The sequence below is a fragment of the Chlamydotis macqueenii genome, chromosome W (assembly GCF_036417535.1).
Source record: "Chlamydotis macqueenii isolate bChlMac1 chromosome W, bChlMac1.mat, whole genome shotgun sequence".
Lineage (NCBI taxonomy): Eukaryota > Metazoa > Chordata > Aves > Otidiformes > Otididae > Chlamydotis > Chlamydotis macqueenii.
In genome coordinates, this window is record NC_141592.1 from 548785 (window position 1) to 570068 (window position 21284).

At 39.2% G+C, this 21284-nt stretch overlaps 1 protein-coding gene across 2 annotated transcripts in view; it reads right to left on the minus strand.

The window, feature by feature from the left end:
- Nucleotides 1-21284, minus strand: part of MALT1 (MALT1 paracaspase) — a 34275-nt gene that overhangs the window by 8176 nt on the left and 4815 nt on the right. For both annotated transcript variants that reach the window (XR_015261366.1, XM_086769759.1), the window contains exons 3-12: nt 19528-19649; nt 18373-18523; nt 14470-14648; nt 13780-13876; nt 13032-13064; nt 11263-11289; nt 10139-10171; nt 8102-8305; nt 2232-2409; nt 819-893 (exon numbers count right to left, since the gene is read on the minus strand). Coding sequence is in view for 1 of the 2 variants with exons in the window: in XM_086769759.1 (XP_086625885.1) it covers nt 819-893; nt 2232-2409; nt 8102-8305; nt 10139-10171; nt 11263-11289; nt 13032-13064; nt 13780-13876; nt 14470-14648; nt 18373-18523; nt 19528-19649 (1099 nt within the window). In the remaining variant the exon portion in view is untranslated. The remainder of the gene's footprint in view (nt 1-818; nt 894-2231; nt 2410-8101; nt 8306-10138; nt 10172-11262; nt 11290-13031; nt 13065-13779; nt 13877-14469; nt 14649-18372; nt 18524-19527; nt 19650-21284) is intronic.

Sequence of the window (21284 nt, forward strand, 5' to 3'; positions counted from 1 at the left end):
GCCATAGACCAGAGCTGACGTCAAACTGCTTATACGAGGAGCTTAAATTTCTCACAGAAGACTTCCTTAAAGCTCTTGACTACTTCTATTCAACAGCTTATGCACTTGACTTGAAAGCTGATAGAGAGGTTATTCAGCTTTCTGCTTAAGTAACCTCTTCAAATAGTTTCAGTTGCAGTTGTAACTTTATTCTTTACACCTAGAATAAGAAACACAGGGGCCAACCCTACTCCTCCAATAATTCATTAATTTGTATTTCTAACACCTTTTTTTTTTCCTAGAAATGTAACTTGCATTAACAGAGGAGACAGCACGTAGCTTCCAGTTCCTCAGCTACTCCACAGTACTCAACCTTCGGTACAAGCTCACAGTGCAGCAAGTACCGTTAGGAACCCAGAGACCGTAACTCGCCCTTCCCTATCAGCACAAAGAAACAGAGCATTACCGCTCTGAGGGTAAAATTTGCTTTTTTCTTCTCTGTGATTTTTCAATCTCTAATAAGTAGTATTTAGATGAGTAGAGCACTCCTAGAAGTAACCATTAGAAAAAGATCAGGACACTGTCCAGCAGTTTCTGGTGTGCTGAATGCAGTTCTTTTGCTGGTGTTACACTCTATCTGAACGGGAACGTTAAATACTGGGAATCATTACACATGCATTTCCACAGTCAGTGGATATAAATTCCACAGATATGGATATAAATTACTGATCCTTTAACACCACAGTTAGTATTTTTCTGTAAAAGATTAGCTATACAATCTCAGGGGTCACTTCTGGCTTCAAAACCTCTGTGGCTTAGCAGGAGGAAAAATTCCTTACGTTGCATATCCAAAAACAATGTTGGCCGTAACCTTCAGAGCATCTAAGATGAGAATTGTGTCATCATACTCATTTCTGCAATAAACGGAAACACAAAAAAAGTAAAACAATAATTTGAGAACTAATAATGGTACCAAACTCTACAGTTGTTCAAAATACCAAAACAGCATAGTTCAGAAACAGTAATTTTTTTCTCTCCTGCAATTCTGGAATGAATCCTGACAAAAGACAAAAATCAGCACCATCAACACTCTTCACGAAGACAATGTAAAGACACAGTCAGACATCATGCATTACCCAGATGAGGCCATGCTATATTAACCCACAATCTCTTAAAAAATAGTTTCTGGTAACTAGCCGATTTAGGCTGTAACAAAACCTGTATGATTTTATTTATTTATTTTCAAAATATGGTGTCTGCATAGTTAATGTGAGGCTTACACAGTCGTATTTCCTATTTGGACAGCCGACTGTGAAGCTGAATTGGGTCACAGGCATTTCATTAGCAGTGAAGTTTAGAGGCTTTCCAAACACTACCGCACTAGCAATTGTCTATTATGAAACATTCCTGAGGGATCAGTTTTCAGAAGCACTGACTGAAGAGCTGATTTCAAGTGCAAGTTTAATCGGGCACAGTCTCTTAACATGGTAAGAAAACAGTACTGTGTTTTGAAAAACCCGGTAAACTAGTTGATTTTTAAGCTGTAAATAAAGATACAACATCCCCAGCATAAAAGCAGTCCAAAAAATCCATGCCTCTGAAGAGTTCTAAAATAAGCACTTCACTTGAGCCCTTCTGTCACATTAACATGCCATTGATCACAGGGATCCTCCTTCCTCCCTGTAACGATGAAGATAGTTAATGATGCCAGAGGGTAATTTTTCTTCCTTAAGATGCCTCATTTCACTTTTATCTAATAAGACTGATGCTCTATAACTTTTAAACAACAAAAAAAGAAGAAATCAATGTCTTTCAAATCAAGAGGCAGGTATCTACCCTGGAAAGAGGAAGTCTAATCACTAGCTTCACATTTCCATCCACGGCCAAAGGCAAAATAAGTCTACGAATGAATCCTACGGACTTTACAAACACTCACGTGCAGGCTGTGAATTCTCAGAACAATGAGCTTCCAAGTGCAGCGAATTCTCAGCCTAGACTAAAGACTTCTCCTCAGCATGAAGGCTGCTTCCTCTCAAGATCCCTTGCTATTCTCTCAAGGTGGCTGCTCGGGTTTTTTTTTGTTAATTTTTAAAATTGGCTCAGTTTTAATCTGTTATGGCAGTGAATAAACTGAACTTCACAGTTGGTTCCCGAAACTGCAGTCATTACATGCTCCCTCTCAATCGTGAAGCAAAAACATCCCTCAAGCATCTAAAGTCAGTTATCTCCATTTATGAATGATGAGATCATACCTTTTCCGGCACATATCCAGTAGGAAGACATTAAGTCCCGTCTCTTTTTCCTGCATTAGTTTGAGGATGTTCTGCACACATAGGCAGTTTGCAGATCGGTAGGGATTTGGAGCATCAATAGGGACCATGAAACTGTTTCCATAGTTTTCGTAGCCATGGCCAGCATAGTATAACAAACCTGAGAGTTCAAAATACACGACTGAAAACACAGTTCAGGAGTACACCGGAACATTTCTATTAGCATTTGAGAATGGTTAAAAACTTCAGGCACTACGTCCACACTATGGGTCTGTGGGAGATTAAGATCATTCAAGTTACTCCAAGCAGATTATTTAATACTGATGTGCTTTTGTTAACACGGAAGGAAGGGGAAGCAGGCAGGGGGAACCACGTTAACATCAACTTCACAATACACAGCCACAACAAATTAAAAAAAAAATTCACACATGCAATAGAATCAATTAGATTATTTGCATCAAACACACAAACTCAAATACTCCTAAAATGCTTTAAGTAGAGTTATGAGCTCTAACAGAAATAATCTGTTATGTACGATACATAACTCACAGACACGGAAAAGGAAGTGTGCTAGCTGTAAAACATCTCCCCACATGCAATTACAACGCTTTGAGTAGCAGCGAGTCAGTGCAGATTTTATAGATAGAAAAAAAAAAACAAAACAACCTTAAAGAGTTCCGATGAATCTTTTTTTTTTTTTTTAAATGAGAAATGCTGTCATCTTTATTTTGGGTTATTCTCCTTTATTTGTTTTTTTTTTTTTTTTTTTTTTTACCATTAATCATTGGCAATTCTTACAAGTACTTTTAACTACGAAAAAAAAAGTCAGAAAAGCCTTGCTTGCGCTATGACAGCATTTTGCAAGTTTTGAGTTTTGCTGTTTCCTCTGTCCAGTCAGTTTCTCAATTTATTTTTGTCTTTTTTATAGGAAGGGATAAGAAATACCTTTACATTTAGAGGGGAAAAAAGAAAAAGAAAAAAAGATTATTCTGTGATCATGTTTGGTTGGACTCCAGAGCAGGTTCCCATTATCCAAGTACCAACAACTCATTTTTAGTTGATTGCATCTACATCTCTTTGCAGTTACAGACTCATGACTCTTGTGGGTCTATGAAACAAACACATTCTTTGCACGCTTACCTAGACACAAAAGATTATCCCTACAATCATCTCCCTCATGTGTCAATACACAACAGTCTACAATATTTTAGGATCTAAAATCTTCAATAAAACATGCAATAGTTTTGTATAAAGAAAACATATCAAGGAATTGAAAAACCTTTTTCTTAACCCTGAAAAAGGGAACTGTAACCTAGTGCTTACATTTTACTTATATGAATAAAAATGCCAAATATTAAAGTCATATCAATTTGCAATAAGATTAGATTATCTTAGTATCAATAAAATCCACTGCCATAAAGTGTAGTTACCAGAAGCTTGTATGATTAACTGGAATTTTTCTGTTGTCTGTTCCCAGTGCTGTTTTTGCTTATCTATGGCAAGTTCCATCTTCTAAAATGAATTTTTATTTATCTATACAAAGCAGTCTACGGGTCAGAACTTCAATTAATATGTAGTTATAGTGCTGCAGTTGAATAAAGGTCAACAGAGATATGAAAATTTATGCTAACTGGAGATAATGGTCATCTTATGTCATTATTCTCACTAAAAATAGCTGTGAAATTAATGGCCCTACAAAACTTGAATATTCAGGAAAGAGAAAAGTGCCTTATTCTAACACACTAAAATTATCTACATTTAAATCAGCTTGTGTAGGGAGGTATGCTAGGTATTGTCACTTTTTCACTACACAACTACAACAAATGAAAATACTTCTCTCTCGCAGCCCTGCACTTTTTGTAAAGGAATACCAAGATCTAATGACAGCCCTTCAAATTAAGCCTTCGGCTCTCTTCTCCTTGTAAGCTCTCAAGTCATTAACAACTACGCCAAGACCTTGCAAACCGCTCCATTCAATCAACAGTGCTCAATTTCTTTTTTTGGGAAACATGCATGGTCAAGATGAGCAGCCAGCAAGTGCAGACAAGGTGAACTCCAGGACGCAAGGTTTCACTTAAACAGAAGTTATTCAGCTGCCCATCTTGGAAAATGGCAACAGCTTCGGTCAATTAAAAGTTAAATTTCTAAAGGGCACAGAAGTTAAAGGGTATCATTAAAAACCTAAACAAATACGGGTTCTACTGGGCTTTTTATAAGATTCCAATGGTTACCTGAGACTGGGTAGTTTCAAGAGAGTTAAAAATGAAGTTAAGCACCAGGTGCATAACTCCACGTCAGGTCCTAAGTTAAAAGAAAACTCTTAAATTTGATTTCTACAGAATTTGGATCTGGATCTAAATCAAGGTTCTTTGAGATTATATATATCTGAGTGTATGTTAGATAAGTAATTGGACTGGCTGAAGGAAACAAGCCTCTTCAATGTAAAGCGCGACTTATCAGGGTATTTCCTCAATGAATAGAAATAGCTCAGAAAGAACAAGTAAATTTCTTTATATCCTTGGCAGATGACTGCACTATGCTCATTTGAGGAGTACCTGCAACAGTTAATACGTTGAGCTCCAGATCAGAAATAAATCTCTGCATACCCAGAGTAAGCAGTACATGTTTGGAGGGCCTCATTAGACATTCTGACACAATAATTTTAAGTAGGCTCAAGTTCCTCATAGGCATCAGCATTTAAGTGATATCTGCCCCTCTCTCTCTCTCTCTCTTTTTTAAAAAAAGGAAGGAGCCTAACTATTTTTAGCCTTTAAAACATATGGGTCTATGCTTTTACCCTTTGTGGAATACAATATTAATTGCACCATACATTCAGAGCTAAGACATTAGAGGTGACAATCATCATAACTTTGTTTACTACTCCTGCTCTTAAGGAACAGTATCTGAAATGCCACTTTCCTGGCAGTAAGCAAGGATTACACCATGTCCTGTTAGGCATCATGAACATGTGTAACAAGGACTAAACAGGGGCAGCCACTATGCCTCCTCTATTTGGAGCTGTGCCCACTAAAAATGCAATAAATCATTATCTATTTGTGCAGTGACAGCATCTTTTATAGGCTTTAAGCCATTAACAGCCACTGTCTAGAAAGAACAAAGTGACCATTTAAATTGAAGTAGTTATTGCCAACACTACCGAAAGAATGCTCTGCTTACCTTTCAGAAATATGAACTTGCTGGAAAAATACAACTGCAAAAATGTGCCTTACAAGAGCTTTCACATAGTGCCGGTGAGAAACTCATTAAAGCCTTTCAGTACCTTATTTTCTAAATTCATGTCAACAATTACAGAAAAAAAAATTGAGTAGGTGCAAGAATCTAAAAGCTCACTCAAATGTGTAAGCACATCTATTTCCCAGAGAACAAAATCAGAAAATTGCCATCAGAAATTCTAGTAAATGTTACTGCTGTAATTAGTCTCCATGTCATGCAAGTTTTGGCTCTGACATAAATGCCCAAATGTCAGATCAGCCAGTTCTGCACAGACAGAGCATCAGGTAACACACCATTAAAAAAGTAATCCTAAGAAATAATCTGATAGTGTGCTCCAAAAAAGAATCAAAAAATGTTTTCTTGGGTGGGCATTACTATAGGAATTCTGCAGTTTAAATAGGACAACTGGTAGAACTTTTTGATCTTTGTTCAGAATAATTTCTGGAGTCATTTATGCAATCTCAGCTTCTAGAAAAATGACAAAAATAGCGGCAGTCAGCAGCAAACTGCTCAAAGCCCAGAGAAGAACTTTTCTTACACTCCAAGCCAGGTCATTCTAGGCCTTTTCCATGCAAGATATGAAGGTTTTTGCTCTGTGCATCAATTCCACCGTGCCCTTCCCCAGCTAGCACAGCCACCAGTTCGGTCTTGTGCTTTGTCCCTCAAAATCACATTTATGGAAGACAAGGAATCCCAATATATGAGTAATCATCTAAGAATCAATGCCTACCAGTAGTCGTAATGCATACCAGACCCGACTGGTTAGTCATTATCCCAGAAGAAGGCATGTCCTGTGCAGCATGTGGAGGAGAGCTTAAAAAGATTATTAATATTCTATTACGGGTATCTTATAAATGGACTCAAATAACAAAAAACTTAGAGGGGAAAAAAGAAGGAGGGAAATGTGTTAAACATCTTTTAGTATATGTACTTTGCTTAATTTGTCCTCCTATAACTTAAACCAATACTGATGTGATGCTGCAGTATGATCATTAAAGTGATGCTGCAATTTAGAGTCCAGAGCCTTGGATTTTTGTGGGGTGTTATTTTTAAGTCTGAAGAGTTTAAGAAAAAAAAAAAAGAAAAAAAAAAAAAAAAGAGGGCTGCTGCCTGCTTAAGCAGCATAACCACTATCAAGCTTTTCATCTAATGTGCAAAGACACATAGAAAGAATAAATTTTATACTCTATATTCAGAGCTTTCACAGAGCTGTGAAACAGTAGTTGTATCCAAGTTCTGCCCAAGCAGGAACCTTAATATTCAACCCAGTGAGTTGTGCTTTATTATTGACAAGCACAGAAAGTCAGAACCTGAAGTCCATTAGCTCACCAGCTTCTCAGCTGCACAGACAGAACTTAAGAGAACTACATTTTCATAAACAAATATCTTTTCAATTTGCTTTCTGAAGTAGAAATGCAGGTTTGCACAACTCTCTCTCCCTGTCAAGGACATTACAAAAAACTCCATGCTTGCCAGGCCAGTCTCACAACAACTGAAAGGAACCAGCAATTCAAAATCAGGATTTCCACTTAACCTGAAAACTTGGCAAAAAAGAAGAGGGGAAAAAAAGATTGCATCCAATCTGTTGAGCGTTATGCCCTAACTGTAAAGCACAACGTTCTTCTCTTATTTCTGTACTGCATGGTTTAGTTTGTAACATCTTCATGAGAGATATCCTTTGCTATGTCCCACTCTCCCTCCCCGGTCCCAACACACCTGGGATCAGAGCGCAGCTCACTGTCAGGGCAAGCAAAGCACCCCTCCTCCTCTGTTCTTTACAGAGCTGGCGAGCGAGGACTAAGAGAGCAGAGCCGCCCCTCCCAAAGAGCGCCAGGACGGAAATCCAGAAAGAAAGAGCATTCTGCAGACATCCAGTAGAAAGACAGGGGATGAATGGAAGGGTCCCACCAGCAAGCCCCGAACATATTCCACGCTGTACTTCGCGCTGTTCCCCACCTCCCCACCAGAAACGCAGGCTCGCAGTCTAAGTGTGCCAAGGGATTGGCTAGCCCTACCCAAAGAGTTAATCTGCAGGCACGGGAACGGAGGAGGACAACAGAATAGAAGTTTACAAAGAAAGCGTTTAAGAGGTCTCCTAAAGGCAGCAAGGACCGCGGCCCAAGACTACACGTAGCCTCGTACACTGCAGCCACACAGTTTTCAACTACTCTGCTGCTAGCTCGTTTCCATAATACACTAATACAGGAAACTCAACAGACTATTCTTGCTCTTGCTTAAATGACCACTACAAACTAGTACTGATGACCTGGAACAAATGTGCATCTTCTGCAGAGCATGTTGTCAAATCCGCTGCAGAGATGCAGCAGCGTTTAGCAAACACACACATCAGTACTATCAAACAAAAAAAGTGCACTGCAGTTTCAGGCATGGTTAAAGTTCAAACATTTTCTCTGTTCTAAGAATAAAGAAACAAGAACATTTTAACCAAAGTCAAGGGGCATGCTGGCGGGCGTTTTTAACTTACTGTTCCCAGCCTACATACGTGCTATTTACCATGAAGTTTCCTTTACTATCACATATAGTGACCTGGCAGATGTTTGTGTACTTGACACATCACAAAACTGACCTACTTCAGAAGGGATATCACGTATTCTTACCATATACTCCTTTGTCCAGGAGAAGTAAAAATTCATCCACTGCATTTCGCATCTCGGACTCAGTAAGATCCAGCAAAGAAACAACTTTGAAATCCAGCTGTCTCAGCAAATTGGTCAATTCATAGACATCTACCATGGGAGCCTTGAGCTGGGGGTGATTCCAGTAGCTCATATTTCCTATTAACAGAGCTACCTTGTCTGTTGCTGCAAAGACAAAGGGAACACAAAACCACATCATGTTTATATATTCCATGAGTTCAATACCTTCAAATTTAATTTCTTCCAAAGTGAAAATAGTGTCCAATCTCAGTTCAGCCACAATATTTTATATGATTTTAAAAGTCACCCTACATCAACGACACAGCTCAACTCTCCTCTCATCCAAAAAGACCTTTCAGCATTGTCTGACAGTCAACACATCCGAACTGTGATGCATCTCAGATTGGATAATCTGTCAAGAATTGAGTCACTAAACCTATCTCCCATTTCTTTAGTTTTTCTGAAAGCACAGACAACTACTTAACTCCCCCATGCAAGAAGAAATTTAGTAAACATGAAAACTCTTACAGCAAGTTGCCAAAGCTATGACCAGTACACTTTCCCCAACCCTCAAATTTTCTTACACTTCTTAAAAAACAAACAAAACCCACCACACACAAGAGGCCACTTTCACACCTCCATCCTCCATGTCTCATCTCTCTAAAACACAGTACATTTAGGTGGAAACTTTGACAGGTCAGACGTAAAAAGTCTTTTTACTGTTGGTTAAGGTTTCTTTTTACTGTTGCTCTGGTTAAAAACAATTATATGGAGATACAAGAAATTTACAGAATTGACGGCAAGTCTACTGATATTCTCATAGTTTGAGATACGTTCCTTTTGATGAATTCTGTTGTAAGTAAACAAAGTACCAATTAAAGGGAAAAAAGTCACATTTAACAGAAATGCTTTAGAGACCACTAGCCTGATTTTCATCCACACATTGCACACTAAGTTACAGAAAGGCACTCCTTCAAAGCAAGGCGTTTCCTCCTTGGTTTGTTACTTCTCCTCTCCAGCAGAACTATCATCCCACAGCTCTGGTGGCACATGAGATCACGTGAATGCCCCAAGCCTGCTTCAGTGTCAGTAGCCCCGCACAGTAGATCCAGAAGAGAATCTCTGTCCACATCCTCAATGTCTAACATTTTACTTCCTTCAAACAAGATGTTTTCAACGTTTTTCAGCTGGAAAACCTCCAAGGTCTCAAACAGTGTAAACTATTTTAAACTGCAGAGACAGTGAGAGAGTGGCAGTGGCATACCGTAATTGAAAAACACTTCTAAAAATACAAACTTTCTGAATAATTTAGAAAACATGAACCAGGACTGGGAAACACTTGCACTCCCCCTCACAATGAGGAACCTAAAGGAGTGGTAAGATTTTGACAGAGGCCAGCAGCCTTTCCATCTGGTTTAGCATCAACAAGACAACATGCCTGACCACAGTCAAGTCTACCATGCAAATTTAAGAACGCAATGAAAAAAACCCCAGCAACTATTCTTCCTAACACACATATGCTATCCATCTATCTTTTATGAGCTTCAGCTCAGCACCAAAGCACCCACACACTGTGCACAGTAAGAGCTGAGCTTGCAGGGACAGCATTCCCTTGGCAGACAGGCTACCAACCCTTTTTACCACATCAGCCTAATACCACCATCTCCAGCTGCCGAAGTATTCAAAGTAATGGCGTAACACACTGGCGAAGGTCGTGGCCAGCGGAATTTGAAACAGTAAACTGAAACAGATGAGAATTTGTAGACACTCCACCGAGCCACTAAAAATACTGGTGCCCTCACCACGGTTTACTACTGAAAGGGCATGCGAGCATTATAAAGGACCATAAAAATACACAGAAGCCTCCCTCCCTGCAGCTACTTACATGCACTACAGTTATTTCACTAGCAGTGGCAGAAGCAGCAATATCCAGGAGAAGCAAAATCTATTTCCTAGGTAAGAAACACATGCGTTCATTATAGCTACAAAACCACTTACCAACAGGTCTGTGATTTGATTGTTCTTGTAGGTCTGCTTGAAAAAGATGAAAAGAGCAGATTATCAGTAACTACAATCATAATTGCCAACGTCAGAAAATGAACCGCATGTTCCATATAGCTGTAGACTATTGGCACGGCTTTGCCTAATACGTTACCAGTTTAAAACAAAAAAAAGTGCTCTTTTTTTCTGGTGAGGTTTTGGGGTGTTGTTTTGTTGTTGGTTACCTGATTTCCTTCACCCTCTTCCAGCAAACATAGCCTAATAGGATATGAGTCGTTAGTTCTACAAATTAAGAAATAATAGATGCTTACAGTATAACTTTGAATATCACAAACTGCACATCAGCATTTCAGTGACACCCAAACCAGTTCATCCTCTCCAAGTGAAATGCAGACAAGCAAGATGGGATGACCATCTGTATGGGTTACTTCATACTTTGCAGAGGGATGGCAGAGCCGATGCTGCGCCAAGAGGAACAGGTCAGCGATATGTATGCTTTGGAGAACATGTTACTTATGGCAGTACCACTCCAGTGACTAGAACTAAGTCTCAGCAAAAGGAAATACATCTGATGTCTAGCCCAGGAAATTACATGACCATTGTGATCCGAGATTGTGGGAACACCGTTCCCTTATGGAGCACTACTCCAGATCTACGTTTCTATAACAAACATCAAACAGGCTTCAAGTCACATTAGCTCACTCCAACACGAATTTAAGAAATACATCAATTCAACGTATCATGGAGGACAGCCAGACACTTTACATCTCCTTCACCTTCAGGCAGCAACATACTAAAACTTAAGAGTCCAAAGAAGCTACAGACAAGAAAACAAAAGAGAATTCCTTCTGTATTTGTCTAAATGTATATGTAGTACAAAAGACCAGCTTTGTGTGATTTTACAAAGATAATAGCAACTCTATGATTCGCTATATCCTTCAAGTTAATTTATTGTAGCCAGAAAGCTGTGCTGCTCTTAACATGATGCCTGCCCCTATTAAATCCCCAGTTACAAATACATCCAAAAAACGTAAATTATATATTGTAACCCAGCTAGGCTTCAGTGATTTGTGACATAAAATGAAGATGTGAAATTAAAGTTTTCAAAACTTTTCACTTACCTGGTTTTTGAAGATCACTTAGATCTTCTGTGAAGAAATACACCAAGAAAATCACAGTTTAAACAAGAAGCAAAAAATACATTTTTTAGTAATAAAAATACAATTAAGTGTCATGCCATTATTAATAGAAGTCAAACATCAGAAAACAAACTACCTTTCTCAAGTACTTTTGGCTTTGCATTTCTGTAAATCTAACTTTTCATATGTTTATCCCACATGCAGAGAAGAGAAAATCCTACATCAGTACACCAAACTATGCTAGACACAGCATTATAATATAGTAGATATCAAAACAAAGGGAGAAACACATCCTACATCTAATCCCACAGGCATGCAAGCAGCTTGAATGAATAAGAAACAAGGTAACAGAATCACCCATTTGAAAAATAGATGTTTGAAGGGCTGCTGAAAAAGCAACATCCTGAGCAAGAAATCTTATTTGTGAAGCCATGTGTATTCAGAAAGACCTCAGATACCATTTTCACACATTCTAAGCTACCACAGGTTTCACTTATTTATTCTGAGAACACAGGAAACTATGGAAAAGAACAATAATTTAGCTGAAGCACCAGAGGTCTCTTAGAGCAGGCCCGCTCCAGGCAGCGAAGCCCAAGGCAGACCTCCGGAGCCACCAAAGCAGGCTCATAGATCCACCTGGGAGACTGCAGTGACCCGAGGTGATGCTACCGTAGGTGTTAACCTAGCTTAGCAGCAGAATGATGTTACATCCAAGCAACCTGTAGTTTGGGTGTAGACCCAGGTAATACAGCGGTTACTTTCTGCTCCAAAGTGTAGTTGAACTAGAGGTAACTGGAGGCTTTTGCACAGCACTCCATCATGTAATGCAGACACTCCCAAGGCAGAAAAGACGTGAAGGCTCAAGGAGACGATCGGTCTCAGAAGCTGTGCCACGGAAGTGGCTGACACCAAAACGTGTGTCACCTGCATGTTCCCGTGAGTGACAGTACACAATCCCCTCACAATGTTAAACCTTTAACAAAAGGGCTAAAGGGGAACATCAGCTTTGCTTAAACTTTGAACAAGAAATACCGCAGAGCAGTTTCATTACAAGAAAATTCTATGATTCTATGAAAAACAGTAGAAAGCTATTTATCGTACTTTGCAAATGCATTTGTTTCACTCGTTGTTGGTAGGTAAGCTGGAGGGGAGCTGCCGTAAGCAGCCTTACATCTTTCTATATGACCCCCTACGATGTACATATTACAGGCTTTGAGATGCTCAGTAACCAAGGGATGGTATCAGCATTCAAGATCATAATACACTTCCTCCTCCTCACTGCAAAGGAGGACAAAAATCATTCTAATAAGGTTGCTGGAAACAGTTCTTGCAGACGCAGTCCTGACAGTGGAACTAGCTCTATGCAGCTCTCTAAGGTCACTCAAGTTCCTAAGCATCTTCAGCTTTTCTTGCAAGGATGTTGCCTCCTGAGCCCAGACAAAGAAATGTCAAGATTTTTACATTCCACTAGAAATTGTAAGCACAGGACACAAAAACAGTGCAAAAGTCAAACAATTTTGAATACTACAGAAGAAGAAACTAGCTTGTTTTTTCTCCTATGTGCTCTAGATCATCGCATCAAGGCAAAGAAGAGAGAAGCACATGCAGAAGGAACGATGCATCACACAAGTGTTTTACAACAGACTGAAGCTCTTAACCCACTCATGCTTTTCAGTAACGCACTCAACAACCCATCATTCCCATTCCCATTAATTTTTAAAAATTGATTCACAACCAAAGATTTACTTTACCTTCTGTGCACTCCACTGCCATAGCTTTCCTTCCTTGTGTTTTAAGGGGAGGAAAAAAAATTGGAAGACAATTGCTCTCAGTTATGAGAGTTAGCACAAAGTGGAAGACAAAGGTCACCTCCAAGCTTCTCTGCAATCTGGCTCATTTTACAGCAGTATAAATCAGCGCTGACACAACACTGTATAGTAATTATTACGAGAACTCAGAAGTACTAACCTAGAACATTTCTTAGGACAGGAAAGAACTTTTTAATATATCTGAGAATACTACTTCGTAACTCCTATCGGGAAGCTATACAAACAGATCTCCTCTTTAGTTTACTGCAAATACATGCATATACACTAAACCCTGTCATATTCATTTATTCTGCTTGCTATTAATAATCTCACCTCTCCTGATTGCTGAAGGACTTGGGGTAACACAGCCCGTATCACCAACAAGGGTTAAACTGTTTTTCAGTTGTCAAAAAACAAAGAAATCAACTTGCAATCTGCTGACAAGCCATGCAAATGCTAGCAAGGCCAAAAAGTGGTAGCTCTTCTATGCTGGTTACCAGAAAAACCCAAAGCACTTTATAACTGATAAAGCTCTAAAATTCCATTTGCTAGAGCAAGCACAGCTATTTTAACAGAAGGATAAGCTAAAAATACAGAGGGCACGTGCTTGGCTTAATACTGAAAGCTTAAAAAACAAATTTTGAAGATTGATATATTTGTCAATTTCTTCTCTAACAGAAAAACTCCTTACCTATAACGACTTCTATCTTCCTGCTGTCCTGATCCTCCCGGTCATTGAATACATGACACCAATATGTCCCTTGATGTTCCACATCCACGTAATTTACCTGTGCAAGCATCACCACAGTCATCCTGGCAGACCCCAAAGGAATACCTGTACCAGTTTCATTTAATCCCACATGCAATAAAGAGTAAAAACTAAAAGCAAAGCCTAAAAAAATCCAAAAGCTGCTGACACCCTCATTCTTCAGTAAGCTGGACAGCACACATGTTCTAGAAATGCTTTCAAGAGCTGAAGAAAGAATGCTAATCCACCTCATAAGCTCGAGAGGCATTAAGCACGGAATGGAACAGCTCATACAAATCGGAGTGCTTTGCAGTGCAAGACAGAAAGAAAAGCTTTCGCTTTTACTGATACTTAATCTTTGTTACCTCCATACATCACACCAATCCAAAATACACTATAGCCTTACATCCCATGACTATCACCTGAAACAGGTCCAGGATTAAAATTATGCCCCCAAGAGCCTCAGAACAGTACGAGCAACACGTAATAGAACAGGGGAACAGCTTACAGCGAGCACTTCTGTAAGAGATTATCAGGGATATGAAGAAGTTATTTCTTCAAGGAAGTTTTATGTGGCAAGTTAAAGGTGGTTACACATTAGTGTCCCAAGGCTGGCACTTTGCAGGAACTTACCATGTAGACATTTTTGCTCCCATTTGCCAAAGGAAATCCATTTCTGAACCACTGGTAATGAGGAATTGGGTTTCCAACAGCTCCACATTCTAGTACCAAAGCATCCCCCACTGTCAGGTTTTGTGGCTGAGGCTGAATACAAATGCGCAACTTGTTGTCAGGCAAACCAATTAAACTCCCTTAAAAAACAAGGAAGAAAGAAAAGAGAAGGTGAGACAACCTAACTGCATATAGATGAATAAGAATTGACGACATAGGGCCACATCTCTCTGTAACTACAAGACACTGTTTTAATAGCAATGAAATGAAGTTACGTGTCCTTTAAAAGTATGCTAAAAATGAGTAGCAGCAGCTTTCCAGTTTTTCAGTTGAAAAGTAAAGAATGCACATTAAATATACCCCAGAAGTAAAAAAAGCAAAGCCCTCTTTCCATTATTTATTCCTGCCTGTAGGATTACAAAGGCTGCAGAAAAAGAAGTAAGTACAAAGAGTGGCTGCTGAAGGATGGACTGAGGATCCAACTTGTGCGCAAGTGCGTACACAGGAACAAGAACTTAAAACTTGAAATCAGTTAGTTTTAGCACATCCCTATTCTTCTCATTCTAAACTAAGCGTTAAACCTTTTGGTAAATACACTAAAAAAGTGCAAAGCTAAAAATGCTTAACAAATATCAGCCACTGACATGTCCCCACATAGAAATGTCTTTGTGAAAGAAACCTATTCAGAAAACTCTAAATGCATTAAAGATTTGTGCAGCTGATGTAATGCAAGTTTCTATATATGATGAAGTTTATTGAAACAGTGTTGACATTCATTTTTAAAACATCCACTACACACACAGGAGTGTTCCTCTGAAAAGGTCTCTGACCTCTGCGTACTAACAGTTCGATTAACTGACAAACACCCCGCAAGCCCAGAACGACTTGTAAAGGTCACACCGGGGATCTTTTATCTCAGCTGCGAGGTCATTCATCTGTACTTTTAGACTATGTATGCAGACACGTTTTGTCATCAGAGATATTAATGACTGACAATTAGGGGGTGATGACATTTTCCTTTCCATAGTAAAATAAAGCGAGACTGTGATAAAGATACTGTAACTTTTATAACAGGAACGATTTTTATATGTCAAAATAAACTCCAGTCCCTTTCACTCAGCTGTTTACAGAACCTTCCCTCTCTCTCAGGGTCCCTGTTTGATATTGGGATCTTTCAACAAAATGTAAAGAATTAATTTCCTTTTAGGGCAGAAAGACAGAAGTAAGATCAGATTGAAAGGAACTGCTGTTGTAGTCAAATTAAACAAGATTAATCTCTAAAACAAGGAACAGAAAAGCTACATGGTGTGAAAGAGAATATGAGATTGAAAGATAACATGGTTTCTGTCTCCAGTGGGACCCCTTACCTGCCATCTCATTTACCGGCCCTTGTTGGTACAGCCTGTTGTTGTACCGCTCACAAAATACGCTAACAAGCCTGTACCAGTATCTTTCGGAATTGCGTCTGGCTGCCTCACTGATCACAAGTTCACAAGACAGCTATGACAGACAGCTTTTACGGAATGGAGAACGGTCAAGCTCTCACCAAACAGAAAGCAATGAAAAGAGGAGAAAAAAAATCTGAAAAAAGAAAGCAAACAAAGGAGCAGGAAAATTAAAAAAAAAAAAATACAGTCAGCATCTGAAATAGATTATTCCATCCCTAGTCAACATTTGCAGAAATGGTACTGTCAGTGCCATCTAATTCAACCAAAACACAGCAACCCCAGGCCAAACGTTACAGGAGACAGAGCGTTCATCCAGTGCAAGCACTACATACCCCTTTTCGGTTTCTCTGTTTTTTTTGTTCCTTCTTTTCCCTAAGAGTGAAAGTTACAGGAAGGAGAATCCATCCTGCCTCTCATCCTTTTACCCATCACCAAGACCTAAACACACTAAAATTCACTTCCACTATGGTTGCTGGTTGGCCGTGAGTCATGGAACACGCCGCAAGGCACTAGTCTGTCAATACCTGCTGCCCTGTAGTCACCAAAACTTTTGCCACACGTGAAAACAATATACTGATGTTTTTTTCTGATTTTTTTTTTTAAGTAGTCATTACAAGGTTATTCATCTCAGCTTCCTGGTGCAACCAGCAAGATCTAGAACTGCAGGTTTCTAACCAAACAGAACTTGAAGAAGGAGCAAAGGAAAAGCAGAAGAAATAATTGATTAGATAAGGGACCAAAAATGTGTTTGAGATTAAGATGTAAAAAGGTCACCTCAAATGACATTGCAATAGCTTTTGATCTTCTACTGGAAGATCTGCTCTATGTCTTTTCCTGACATGAATAATTTTTATATGTGGGATGCAAGTGGAAAACACCTTTGACTTTTAACATAAAACAAAATAAGTACTCTCCACAGTCTGAAGACAGTGCAGTTGATTTCTATCTCACTCATCTTTAAGCTAATAGCAAGCAAACCCAGGATATTTAACTAGAAAGTTTAGAAAGGAGAGACTTGGGCATTGACTCATGTACTACTTAATGCAACTGACTATTCTGTAAAAAAAACCAAAACCCCAAGAAAACCTACACACACCAAAAAACCAAGAAGACTCCACTCCAGCAACCTCAGGAAACTAGAAATAAATGCACAGTATTCATATACTAGATCCAAGAAGTAGATTTCCAATATTTTCTTTGTGTTGTACTGACAAACTCCAGTACTAGTGGGATACTGTTGAGTAGACAGCTATTTAATTTCATTTGCTTTCTGCTATTATTCCATTCTCCTCACGCTTCCTCCAGTTCCATAATTCCATCATGTATGCTCTAGATGGAGATGAACCCATCGCTGAAGCAGAAGCATCTTCAAACCAGTGCTACAAATTCATACGGACTTACACTGGTACAGTTGGATTACTGTGGCTTTTCTTATGCAGGTAACACACACCTGACTGACAGCTGACCATTTACAAAACCTGTGAAGATTCACACCAAAAAGACTCAGTTTAACTCATGTGTTTCTTCCTTTCATAACTTTATTTCAGTAAATTGCCAGCATGTCTTCACTAATATTTGGGTTGGTTATATGAAGTCAAGAAGATTGCATTAGCGAACAGATCTTCTGCAACAGACATATCCTTGGAGCCCCAGTCTCTCTCTCCTTTCCCCAGACATTCTGGCAAAGAAAGAATGTGCTGGGCTTTGACCAGTTCATCTTTCCCGACTGGTACACATCTAAGATTGTGATAGCCAATTAAGACCTGAAAAAGTGACTGGGAGGGAGATCTACCACTTTGCTACCTGCCAGACCTTATTCCAGACCTCAGTCCTGTTTCCTCAGAGTGCAGTTAACCCTTTTGCCATTCCACGGTATCTAGGTTTTCTAAAGCGTTCTCCAGCATGCATGCGCCCTTCTGTAGTTTACTGTTTTCACCTTTTAGGTAAGGTAGACTTCTTTCTAGGAAGGCAGAGAACTTCAACAGATTCTCCTTTAGTCAAATACCTTTCTTCTCAGACTGGCAGACAAAGGGGAAACAAACAGATCTTACTATTAGGCCAGAGCCCATGGGGCAGACACTCAGAACAGACTGTGTGTGTCCAGTCGCTAGCAACTTACAACAAGAGCTAAGCAGGTAAACAACAAGAGAGTTAAAGAACTGTTTTTTCTGGTCCATGAATCCTCTAAAAATTAAATGGATCTGAGACTGTGCGTGCTTTCCATCTATCTGTTCTTATCTACCACTGTGGAACTTTATTTCTGTCTTGCTTTTGTGAACAGCACAAGAACCCAGTAATGAGATACTGCATTTTTCATCAGCCCTCTTTCACATCTGTGCAAGACAGCAATGGGGACTCAAGTTCCTCTAACAAGTGGGAAGACAGACTTTCAGAAGACAGTGTTTTTGCCACTCACCATGAGATGTACCCTGGAGATCACAAACTTCAAGTCGTGCCCACCGACTGAACACAAAGGAAGACTCACTGTTCACTCGACAGATGTAAAAGCCAGAATCGCTGACGCTCACCGGATTCAAAACCAGCTCTGGAGAATTACCATGGGGAACCTGAATTACAGGCAAAAAAAGAAATATTTAAATATAGATTGATTCAACCTAAATCAGGATCAAACACTAGAATATTTACTTAATTGTCTGTAACACCTGCCTCTTCTCCACTTACTTGAAACTTTTGGATGAGAAAGTCTTGTTCTACATATTTAGTACCTCAGAGACAGGCTCTCATATGGTAATAATTCATACGCCTCTATTTAAGACAATTCTGACCTTTTAAGTCAGTTGAAAAGCTCTTCGTCAAATTAATAATTTTTACCTTTCTCCACAAATAACTTTTAAAAATAATTTTAAACTAAATCTCTATTTTAACTGTAATGAGAAGAAATGACTGTAATTATATTTTTAAGCCATGTTTTGGATTATCTAGATAAACTTTTACAAAGTTTATCTTGAGTTAAAAATCTCAGTCCTAACAGCAACTTAAAGTACCATAAACTTATTGTATTTTTTAAAACATTACTTACAATAAAAGTAATGTATCTTGCAGAAAGATAACCAGGACCAGAAATATGGGCGTAAGAGCTGCCATTCAAATTCCAGAGATACCAGCTCACACGCATTCCAGTATTTTACTGAAGAAGTCTGTGGCACCACTGAGGTCAGGCCTTCAACTCTTCCTTCTCAGGAAACCAGTTTCCATCTGGCCAAGACCAACATTGGTCTTGGCATTTGTGCCAGTGTAGCAGTTTCTCAGTGGCCTGTGTTAAACTTCTTAGGAGCCCGAGAGACAACCAAACTTACCGTTTCCTTACTGCCACATTCCAAGACGAGCCTCCAAGGATGAAGCGGTCTGAATATGAGGAACCACCTTAGCATTTTAGCACATTTATAGGGTCATTACACAGCATTTCTGAAAATTCTATTTTTATTAGTATGTATAGTAATCTTCTCTCATTTTAAGTAAGAGTAATAGACTTTAAAAAAAAAGTATCTTCCAAAATTATTACCTATTATTTTCACCATTTAAAAACCCTATCTTCTGTATCACTTATTACCTCTTTTTCCTGCTTGAACCACTGGTAATGCACAAATGGGTGTCCTGTTGCCCAACAACACAGCTTGACGACCTGACCAGAGAGCACTGCTTGAGAGTCTGGCTGTACAACGATCTCGATACCTTTAAAAAAGAATTTACACGTAGGAAAGTTATTAGGAAATAGAATTCCACAATGTAAATTTGGATTTAAATTGTCCTTTGAGCAAACAAAGTTTCTGTCATTAAATATACTTGAAAATAATTTGTTTGTACTGGGTATACACGTAATTCCAGTTAGTTATATGACTTCAAGATATTCAAAATTGCCTTCCAGTACACAAAATCCATGCAGAAATTGATCAGTACTCCACAGAGTTTATCCAAGATTTAAAGTAGATCACTCAGACATCTTAATTTTAGGATACTTAAATCCCTCTTGCTCTCTACTCACTAAAACAATATTTCCAATGGCATCACAGATTCCTTCTGGGAAAGGTATTTCCAGTTTTAAGAGTTTGCTCAGTCTCAACAATTGAGTTGTTAATCTTCAGATTAAGACTAGGCACAGCCCGAGAGACGGATCAAAACTCTAAGAGTCAGTTTAACTACAACATAGTGCATTTTTCTACTGTTCCTCATGCAATGTTAGTTGAACATCGGTTTCAGCTTTATGCCTTTGACTCCTGTAGAACTCAGGGCTGGGGTTTTCTTTTGCCAATACTCAAGGTAAAATTTTCCACTTCAAATTTTAACTGCCAGGAAACAGCACGAGTGAAATTCTGACACCAGCCTGATATGATCCAGTTATTTTCTTAACCTAGACCATTCCAGAGATCTTGTTACAGCATGAACCCAAAAACAGATCCACTGGTATAACCAAGGTCATCAGAAGAAGGGGTGGGGGGAGGTCAACTGCAGACCAGAAAGTTTAACCTCACGTTGCCATGAAAACATACAGGGACCTATTTGTAGGTCCAAAGGTGTTCAGCAACATTGAGCTGATAAACCATCAAAAAAATCGTTAGTTTAAAGGATTATTTGGTATGAATGTAAAATGCATTTAAAAATCCCAGCGGGACCCCAAGCAATACTACAGATTAATGACTAGTTGCTACAGTACTAGTGCTGCGGGTTAGCCCCGGTGGGCAGATAAACACCACACAGTCCCCTACTCCCAGTGGGATGGGGGATGAGGGAAAGGAAGAATAAAACCAAGAAAACTTGGGGGTCAAAATAAAACAAACAAACAACAACAGTAATTGTTGAATAAGTGAAGGATGAGCAGAAGAAAACAAGTGACACACCACCTCGCGTGGGTAGACCGATGCCCAGCCAGTTCCTAAGCAGATGATGGCTAGGCCCTGCAAAACTCCCTCTTTTCCCTTTATTGCCGGGCATGATGTTACACGGTATGGCATATCTCTCTGGTTAGTTCAGGTCATCTGCCCGATTGTGTCCTCTCCTAGCCTATTGCACACCCCCAGTCTATTCACTGGGTGGGCAGAGCGAAACACAGAGAAGGTTTGATGCTGTGCAAACACTGTTCAGCAAAAGCTGGAATATTAGTGTGTTACCAGGAATGATTTGGTCAAAAATCTAAAACACAGCACCATATGAGCTGCTGTGAAGAAAATTAATTCTATCCTAGCTAGGCCCAGTACAACTAGTTACAGAAAAAACACAGAAACAGCGAATGGTACAGAGGCACTTCATCAGCATTTCATTACTCTCAGAAATGAACAATCAGATACAAACCAGGTGTACATACAAAAAAAA